This window comes from Rhipicephalus sanguineus, chromosome 3, assembly GCF_013339695.2.
Source record: "Rhipicephalus sanguineus isolate Rsan-2018 chromosome 3, BIME_Rsan_1.4, whole genome shotgun sequence".
Lineage (NCBI taxonomy): Eukaryota > Metazoa > Arthropoda > Arachnida > Ixodida > Ixodidae > Rhipicephalus > Rhipicephalus sanguineus.
Genome location: NC_051178.1, coordinates 40,169,711 through 40,179,873, shown reverse-complemented (window position 1 = coordinate 40,179,873; position 10,163 = coordinate 40,169,711). Strand labels below are relative to the sequence as shown.

The following is a 10,163-nucleotide window of genomic DNA, read 5'->3' as shown; positions in this document are numbered from 1 at the left end:
CTGTGATTTAGCGCCGAAAAAAAAAAAGTTCAGCACAGCGCCAACAGCTTTGTTTATTTGAAATGAGCGGTGTTCAACCTAAAAAGCAGCAGCTCGATATGGCTCCTTTTGAGTCACCGGCGGCTTTTTATTGACACCGTCTGACAACCATAACACGGACGGAATACAAAATGGAGGTGTCGGCGGCAATGGAGCAGCGCGGTCTTGAAAGAAAGGAGCCCGACGCCGCGTTTGACCTGCCTGACGACGTCTTTCGGCAACGCTATCGCCTGAAGAAAGAAACTGTGTGGTTGCTGTGCGACGAGTTGGCCGAGGAACTCGGAGATGCGCGAACGACGACGCTGTCGGTGGAGCAACAAGTGCTGCGCGCCCTGCGATTCTTCGCGACGGGGAGCTGTCAGGTCTCCTCGGTGGAAAGCGACGATCCGACTGGCGTCACCCAGCCCACGGACAGCAAGTGCGTGCGACGTGTAGCCGAGGCGATCATCCACGCCGGCACCTGCAACCGGTGGCTGCACTTCCCGCGGACGGCGGAGGACAAGGCGCCCATCAAGGAAGCCTTCCGTCGGCGCGGTGCCTTTCCCGGCGTCATCGGATGTGGACGCCAGCCTTATCGCCATCATCGCACCTAAGGGCGACCGCAAGACGTGGTTCATGTCCCCCGAGGGATACTACGCCCTCAACGTCATGTTCGTAAGTATCAGATCTTCCTCTCGAGCCGTGCTTTTTCTGCGTAGTTTCAGCGCAGGCGAAAGCGACGACACACGGACAGGTTTGGCAGCGCACGTGTGCTGCTTGTTGTCAGGTTTGTCGTTTTGACGGTGCAGCTGTGTATGACTCGTTGGTGGACTATGCTCGAGGGCGCGGGTTCGATTTCCGGCCACGGCGGCCGTATTTCGATGGGGGCGAGATGCAAAGAACACTCCTGTGCTTAGATATAGGTGCACGTTAATGAACCCCAGGTGGTCGAAATTAATCCGTAGTCCCCTACCACGGCGTGCCTGATAATCATACCGTGGTTTCGGCTCGTAAAACCCCAGCATTTGTTATTACGACTTGTTGGTCGGATCACGTCGTGTCCAGAGTCAGGAAATCTCGGAAAGAAATTAATAAAAGCTTTCCTGGCGGGGCTAGGTATGAGCCCCCCCCCTCCCTCCCCGTTCCGAAGACGAATATCCACGGGATTACACACTCACGCTTGCAGAAAGTAAATATATCTGAACGCATATGAATGCGTTTTATCCGCAGTGTAAAGCAAGCGTGGAAAGGGAGCGCTTTGCACATAAACTTCGATGACTTTTGTGGTAGTGGTATAAAAGCCCCCAGCAGGACAAGATGTAAACCCGACGTGGACGATCGAACACATCAAGGAAAATTCTGGCTTTGCAAAAATTAATGTCAAACATATCTTTCGGTGCTTCCGCAATCCGCCTTTTAAGGGGCTGCTAAGGTGCTGATGAATGCGAGAAAGAACATGCCATGCCACTCGGGGCCATCACAGATATTAAAAGAGTTTTGTCAGTTGTTCAAAATTCTGTGTAACCTCTGTGTCGCTTGTTAACAGCTTTCCTGGTCATCCACCTTAGAAAGCATACGGCTCCTCAATTCTTTCCTGTGCGTCTTCTTTTGTGTGCACAGCGCCAAAGTATAAGATATCATATTAACGGCCAAGCACACATTTAGCCACACTTGTCGGACCGTGCTTTATTTTTAACTGTTTCACGATGCTGTGCATTGGCATCAACGCATGTCTCATTTTGTGCACGCATTTGTCATCAGATCTGTGATTCAGACATGAGGATTCTGGCTGTTGACCCACTGCGACCGGGGTCGGACTACGACGCCCGCGTGTGGAGGACCAACTGGTTGCGGCGTCGGTTCCAGGAAGGATGCATTGCCGAGGCCGGCGAGTACCTCCTCGGTGAGGAACAGTTGCAATAACATAGACCTTGAGTTTTCATGTCCTCAAGGGATGCAAGGGCACGGAGAGCTTTTCCAAAGCCGTCTCCCTCCCCCCTCTGTGTCTGTGTGTTTGTATCTGTATATACATGTGCGCATGCACACACAAACACACAGGGAGAAATCTTTAATCTGGCGGCCTGTGTGTGAAGCTGCTCTGTGCCCTCTTTTTTTTCCTTCGTCCTTTCGATATATGCTATGCACCATGCTTCTCCTGATGCTTGACCCCATAGCATCTCGATGAGGGGGAGGAGGGGACGGATACACTTTAATTGACCTCTCACGCATCAGCAGAAAATATGCTTCATATTCAACACTTGTTCAGGGAACACATGCAGCAAACCTTGGTGTCTCTACTCAAGTAATATTGGCCTCGAGGCCCACCACTGGAAATGCCGGCGCCACCGTCGGCGTGACGTACTTGGCAGGATCACGTGGTCTCCGCGGCCGCGTCGGCTGCTTGTGGCGCACTGCCGCGTGCTTTGAAAATGAGTTTCAAGTCCCACATGCGCTGCGGTCTGTTCAAATTCGGAAGTGTTCTCTCATTTTCTACTCAACTGAAACCATTGTAATAGAGTGGCTGCCTCCGAAGGCGACGAACATGGGGCTCTACCGCTCGGTGCCGCAGCGCCGCGCTTACGCAAAGGAGCCCAGTGTCAGCCTGCACTGGTAACCGCGGGACAAGAAACAGCGTGAAGCATGGGTTGTAGAGCTAAGAACCGGCAAGTAGCCATCCGCTGCGAGTCTTGTGTGCAACAAGCACTTCCGCGACGAAGACTTTTGTTACTGCGTCGGGCCTGCGATGTTCGGTGAGTAGCAGACAGCGCGCACTGAGACGATGGCTCGCGCGCGCTTCCCGCCGGCAAATGATGCTTATCTGCCACAGGATGGTAAAAGCGATACATTTTACCACGTGCGATGCCATCTCAGAACCCTCCAATGCGACCTCTTGATCGTCGGCCCCCGTGCTCAGCGTCCACAAAATCGGCTGCAGATGCGCAAGTCATTGTTTAGATACGTTGAATTAAAAAACGCACAGGGTCCCTTATGCATTCGTTAAAGATGACTAGAAGGCGAAAGCCATCTTATTCTTGTCAGTCGATGTACTGATTCTCCCGCGTTACTGTATTTCTTTCTTTTCCTAGGTCGCATGCTACTACATGCTCGGTCTCGTAGACTGGTTCTCCTTCCACCAGCAATCTCGAAGTGGTGAAGCTTTGGTCTATGAATTTGATGATCACAGAGCGGCAAGTTCACTGGAATGCAAATGGAACGATAATAAGGAGCATTAAAAAAAGGCGTCGCATTTGCTCACGTTTGTGTGAGCACCAAACGAAAAATGCGCTGAATAAAGAAACAGAAGCAGCGGCATTTGCCCGCTGAGAATACCGACCAATACGCAGTGCGAGACAACTTGTCAAATGACATTGAAACGTACCCGAATTTAGACCGAAAAAAAAAAAAAAACACTGAATCGTCGGGACGGCAGATCACAAAGTTGTCATGCGCACCGAAGCCGCAGTTGTAAGGAAATTGTTTTTGAACTGCTCTGATATGGTCCGCGCAACAGTAGTTGTTTGTTTACTCACAAATTCTCATATTGCGGCCTAAAGTTCACAGCGCGGTGCCAAAATGCGCTCGTAGCAAAAGCGAAACCATCAGTACGAACATACATGCAGACGCTCATACATGCAGAGGCACCGTCAGTCGTCGCGAACCCGTGCGATCGCTGGCTTGAGGCTTCTTTCTGTTATGCTCCGTTTGGTTATACAGGCAGTCTACCCTAACGAGATATTTCACATAGTTTGCACTCAGCGAGTGACTACCTTTCACGCAAGAAACCGGTTCAGGGGTCTGCAACGCGGTGACAGCGTGAAGCGGGTGCTCGTTTTCTGCAGAGACAGCGACTGTAGACTATCTTGTGCTTTCAGTTCGTCGAAAATGATTATTTGACATTAAAGAACAGTTCATTTCGAAAGTACTTACAGAAATGCCCTGGAGGGCTTCCGCGAGGTGTTTTTGTAGAGCGCCGACAGCAAAACCTATGGGCGCGCCGGCGGTATCCTGCCTAGCACGCAATCGAGGCGCGTCCGATAGAGGGCGACTCCGTAACTCCTCGAGGCCAATATCATGGATGTATGATCACTTCTAGAGCACCGGCAGGGGTTACATTACATCTATTTTTGCCTGCACTAGTTAAATGTTATTTACATGCTCGAATGTTCACTTTGTCACAGAAGGTAGATTGGCGGAACAGGACAACCAACTAATGTTCGATTTAAATGGGCATCATTCTGACACATTGACAAAATTACCGAAAGCATTGGCGCAGCATTTTCGTTTTGCAGGCCATAAGTATGATGAACTCAATCTTTATATAGTTCAGTCAAACTTCCTGTCCCCAAGAGACAGAAAATATAGGGAGTCGTATCTGATTCACAAGTTTAATACAATCCCTAAATTTTCAAGATGAAAGTGTGTTTATTTTTATTTTCCCCGCATAATGCTCATGGTCCGAACTTGTGAAACAAAAGCACGATCCTTATGCGAGTGAATGTGGTTTGTTTAAATGCCGAGCGCTTTGGCAATAAGCGGTAAGACATTGCTGTCTGCAATATTATAAATTGTGGGCTGAAACATTACTATGTAGCTGGGATAAGCCACTGAAGCTTACTTGTGTGCAGGCAGACCCTGGCAATGCCATTTCTAATTTGTGTGCAGGTGACAGCAACTACCCCTTGGAACCGTGGCTGTTAACTCCAATTCCAGGCCATCCTCCTGCACACAGCGCCGAGGGTAGGTACAACGCTGCACATGCTGCCACATGGACTGTTGTCGAACGTTGCATCAGGCTGCTGAAGAGCCGCTTTCGCTGCCTTCAGCAGTGCCACCCCCTCCACTATGATCCAGAAAGTGCGGCCAACGTCGTCGCAGCATGTACGGTGTTGCACAATCTGTGCCTTGACGAAGGCGACAGCACGTTTGACGATGACTGCAGCAACGGTGCCGCTGACAGTAGTAGTGTTCCCCACCCACTGGGAATTCCACGACGGTGGTCGTCACTCGCAACCTATCATCGTGGACAAGCTTTCCGTGATGGTGTTGTTGGCCTATTTGGCACAACGCGGATGCAGCATCAGTTGTTTGTGAGAAGGATACGGAGGCGGCTGCGCCGGCAGCAGTCATAGTATGTGCCTGTGCTGCTTCAGCATTGGAACACATGCCCAATAGAAAGGAAGGAACAGTGTGAAGAAGTGTCAGTGAATAACGCACAGCTGCTGCTTTTTATCACACAATGCTAATGTATCGGCGGGTTTTCACGCAGCCTTTAACAATGAGTAGTGCTTATTACAGACACCCGTGCCGTTCCCTCTGAAAATTATGCCTTTGTTATCCATTTAGGGGCTGTAGCTAGACCATGTTATATGCTCAGTGGTGGAATGCCAAAGCCACTTCACTGCAAGCAACACCGTGCCAGAGTTTCTGCTGCTGCTGTCATCATCACTGACACTGACACAACCAATTCACTTTGCATAACAGGACATTCATTTTCATCTCCTGTGTCCTTTCCTGACCAGGCTATGCACACCGCCTTCCACCAGGCTATGCACACCACCACATTAACTGTTCTGTGCACACCTTTCACGGCCTGAGCTGTTTTGTCACACATCTGCCATGCTTTTTTGTTTTAGAAAGGCCAAGTGACGCTGAAAAAAAATTACACCATCTCCCACTAAAGGGAACCATGTGAGGATGCGAAGCAGCGCATGGGTCGACTTAAAGTTCCTTCATCACGGGCACTTTGCCCAATGTTAATGCTCCTTGCAAGTGGAGCACACCATGAATTCACTGTAGTTGCTGTTACTCGTCCTGAACTCTTGTTGGAGCACGCCACTCGGGAGCACGTGTGTTCATCGCGTGTCGCAGAATATCATTTCCTGACGCCATCACGTGATTGCTGAGAGAGTGTAAGGGGAGAAGCCACAGCGTCTTACAGTAAAAGCTCGTTAATTCGAATTCCACGGGGACGATGAGCAATTTCAAATTAACAAAATTCGAAATAATGAAAGTGAGAAAAAATAGATGGATTTCGCGGGTGGGGGCATGAAAAATATTTATTGGTCAAAAAAAGCGGTAATGACAGTCTTCTTCTTCTTTTCTCTGAATGCCACAGCTGCGCCTCTCTGTTCCAGCGCGCAGATGCGCGTAGGGAATCCTCTTCACCCTCTTCAAAGCTGAAGAGAGATGCGTCACATTAAGCGCCTCCATCACCTCAGAAGCTGACGGGCGCACAGGCACTCGTCATCTTCGTCTTCCTCACCGTCTGGCTCTTCAGCAACAGGCTGCACACCAGCTACTCGAGCGATAATGTCCTCATCAGTCAGGGCACCACACCGATGCACAGTGTCAACTTCAACATAATCGGCAAAACTTACGCCCTGAAGAGTGCCGCGCAATGCCACTGGCATGAGCTCCTCAGCCCCGTCCACCTCGACGTCACAACTATCCTGCACACTTCCAGCTGCAAATCCACTGTGGCGGAAACAGTTTGCGATTGTGGTCGCCGTCACCTGTTCCCATGCGTGCACCAACATGTACGTGGCAGTGAGCAGTGTAATGCCAAAGTGCTTCCTGTCGCCCGCGCACAAAATCATTCTCTCCAGCATGTGACGCCTATAAAAGCACTTGATATTCCTTATCACACCCTGGTCCATTGGCCGTAGGGCTGCAGTCGTGTTTGCTGGAAGGAACGCTAACTTTGTTGCTCTCAGCTCAACGTCGACTTTGTGCGCCGAACAGTTGTCGACGACAAGAAGAACGTGTCTGCCGCCCAGTTCCATTCGCCTGTCGAATTTCAATAGCCACTTCCTGAATAGGTCACCTGTCATCCAGGCTTTCTTGTTTGCGGTGTACTCTGTTGGGAGTGACCGAATGTTTTTGAAGCACCGTGGCTTGTGCGCTTTGCCAATCACAAAAAGGGGGACCTTTTTCGTACGGGTCATATTTGCGGCGACCAGAACAGTGACACGCTCTTTGCTGCGCTTGCCGCTGGCACAGCTGTCTCCCTTGTAGGTGATCGTCTTGTCTGGCTGCAACTTGAAAGTAACGCTGTCTCGTCAGTGTTGAACACATCCTGTGCCGAGTAGCTCTCCAAGTACTGCTGCAGGGTGTCGCTTCTCCAAGTAGCGCATGTTTCGCCGTCCACTTCTTTTGCCTCGCTGGATAACGTGCAGAATATGAGATTGTGCCGCTCCCTGAAACGATGAAACCATCCCTCGGAGGCGACAAAGTCGATGTCCAAGCGCAGGGCGAAATCGGCTGCCTTGGCCATGATGATAGGGCCGCTCAATGCGATACTCTGGGCTCTCATTTCTTTAACCCAGATAATGAAAGCTGACTCCAGTTCCGGGAATTTCGCTGTCCTTAGCCTTTTCCGACTGGCGCCAAAATCCTCGGCTTCACAGGCATTTTCAATGGCCGTCCTGTTCCGTATGTATGTTGACAATGTGCTCGGAGGTATGCCGTGCTTCCTTGCAATTTCATATTTGCTCGACTTCCCTTGGTCTACCTCTCGCAAAATCTCCACCTTCTCCTTGACAGTCTTCGCACAGTACTTGCCCCGCGGCATCTTGCAACTTTGATGCGGAATAAGACGGCATTGACGGCGTGAACAAACAACCTGCTCGAAGAACAAAGTGACGCCGCTGGGTGCGGCCTAGGACTATCTGCCACTCCGCTGCCTCAGCATCCCGTGTATAACAAGTTGCGCCAGGCGCTGAGATAGTGGGAGGGCGACGGAACAAAATTGCTCCCATGATTTCGGAGGCCATACTTTGCTCGCCCTTTGCTCGGAGGCCACCTGAAGCAACAAGCATCAAAGCTTGAAAAAACCAATCGTGCCACCTATCGTTCGGCCGTAAAAGCTTCCGCTGGTGTTTGACGACGATGACGCTCGGTGGCGCACGCTTCGAATTATCCGTAGAGGTGGCAATTTCTGTTCGAATTAACGAGTTATCTTACACATGGTCTCCCATGCACTGCGGACCGGACTGCGGCGACCATTTCAAGTTATCCAAAATTTCGAATTAATGAGGTGTGAATTACCGAGCTTTCACTGTACCCAGCCCCTTACACAGGCCCGAACGCGCTAGCGCGTGCCAGCGCATTCTGACTAGGATACAACGCGTTGGTTCATCGCGCGTCTGCAAAATTTCGTTCCCCGAGGCCATCACATGATTGCTGAGAGAGTGTAAGGGGGAGAGGCCACAGCGTCTTACGCAGCCCCTTACACAGGCTCGAACGCCCTAGTGCGTGCCAGCACACATGGTTCCCAAGCGGACGGTCGCCATTGGAAGGACGGACACAGCTCCGACCAAAAGCTGCTTCTGCATCTAAAACATTAGCGCAGCGTGCACAGAGTCGCGAAAGGCTGGGTCACAGCAGAGCTGGTGGGCACGTTTCAGCTTCTCTTGTTAACTGCATGAGAATTGAAACTTGAGCTAGTTGGTACGGATTCATCATGATTTAAGTAGCGCACTGACGGACGAGGACAGAGAAACACGCTGCGTGTTGTGCACCTTCTTTTTCTCTGCCCTCGTCCGTCAGTGCGCTACTTAAATCATGATCTCTTGTTAACCATCTGTACCGAGTGCTTGGCCGGTCATTGAGCATGTGCCAGTTCACGATGATGAAAATTTTGTATCTACGACACACGGCAAACCTCCACCATAACGGCTCTGCTGCAAAATTTTCTGGGGCTGCGACATTTATACGGGGACGGATTACCAGCCAAGCTGTATTCATTTTTCTGCTGTAAACGCCTGTTCGCCTGTTTCTTCTGCGTGAGCGGGTGCAGACAGTGACATTCTTCCTCAGACTCATAGTCTTTGGACGCAGTCTCTGCCTTTGTTGCATGGTCCTGCTTTCACTGTTCGTGTTCGCGTTGCTGCTGTCAATGCCTCTCCACTTTGTTAGCTTTTTTGTCGGTATGAATATGAATGCGCTGCGCCATCCTGGCGTCTCGCCTTCTCCAGTTTCTTGCAGTGCTCTACCCTATGCTGCAACAGCACCACAACACAATTCAAAGGCAACTGCCACTGCGCGAGTGCTGCACTATCTCCTTTTTTTTGTCTACACACAGTGCCTATGTATTGACATGAGCTGGCCAAAATACCCCCTGGGAGCGCACAGGCTAGAGGTAAACAGCTTTGCTGTAGAAGATATAGTCTGGCATATAATACACACTTTGCTTCCTCACAAGTGTGAATTGATTTGTATCATGAAAGGTTTATGATAAAGTTGAAGGGAGAGTGTGTTACTTCCATATATCCATTTTGTTGTACAAATTGTATTGCCCTTTTCTGCTATATCTGCCAATAATGTGCAACTGTTAAAACATGCAATTAAGATGGCTTTGTAGGCCGCGGTAATGCTTCTTGGAGCCACATATGTGATGGAATTTTGTCAAAGCAGCAAAAAATCAATGGCGTCGGCATTGTCGGAACTTGGCACTTAGTGTGACAGCTTTTACGATAGGTGCGTTCTTTTCCATCACGATGTTGTTGCAACTCTGGTTTGCACTTGTCTCGTCCACATCGCGACGAAATGAGCAAAACAGTTCCGCTGTCGCGCAGCACACAACACAGTGCACTGAATTCACCACCAGTTCAGCCCGCTACAATGCACACGAGGCGTAGGTCAATGGGCTCTGCTCTACCGGCTTGGCTTGGCCAGCTTGCAGCCTCCGGGGTCAATCCATTGCAGTCTTGGAGGCCACAAATCAGCCATTCAGCAGCATTCTTAAGAGGTTGTAATGAGAGGACTGGATGCGCTAGTTTTTTTTCTTGTCATTTCTTACCACTGTGTGAAACAATGGCTCACCAAAGCGTTTTACATCTCATCTCTACTGGACAGTTGGGTCAGACTTCCGAGATTGCTGCAGCGTTAACTCAAAGGCCACGCTTTCACCATCAACAATCGTGGAGGCCATGCCTGGCCCACACTCAGCTGCGCCAGCCTGTGAGGCAAGCCACAGCAAAAGAGCTTTGGGGAGGCGACTATGACAGTATGAAAGAACGCTTTTATGTGTGCATGCATGGCAGCACGCTGCAGTGTTGTTGGGAATCGGGAGCTTTAAACCGCCGCGCCGAATGACCACCAAACAATGCGGAAAGCGATATGGCCGGTGTCAACGTGTGCGGATT

General features: G+C 50.3%; 1 protein-coding gene across 1 annotated transcript; it reads left to right on the top strand.

The window, feature by feature from the left end:
* Nucleotides 1–170: 170 nt before the first annotated feature.
* LOC119385406 (putative nuclease HARBI1) lies at nt 171–5,147 on the top strand. Its single transcript, XM_037652850.2, has 4 exons — nt 171–457; nt 537–693; nt 1,780–1,921; nt 4,681–5,147. Exons 1-4 carry the CDS (start codon nt 171–173, stop codon nt 5,145–5,147), a joined length of 1,053 nt encoding a protein of 350 aa, XP_037508778.1.
* Nucleotides 5,148–10,163: the final 5,016 nt, after the last annotated feature.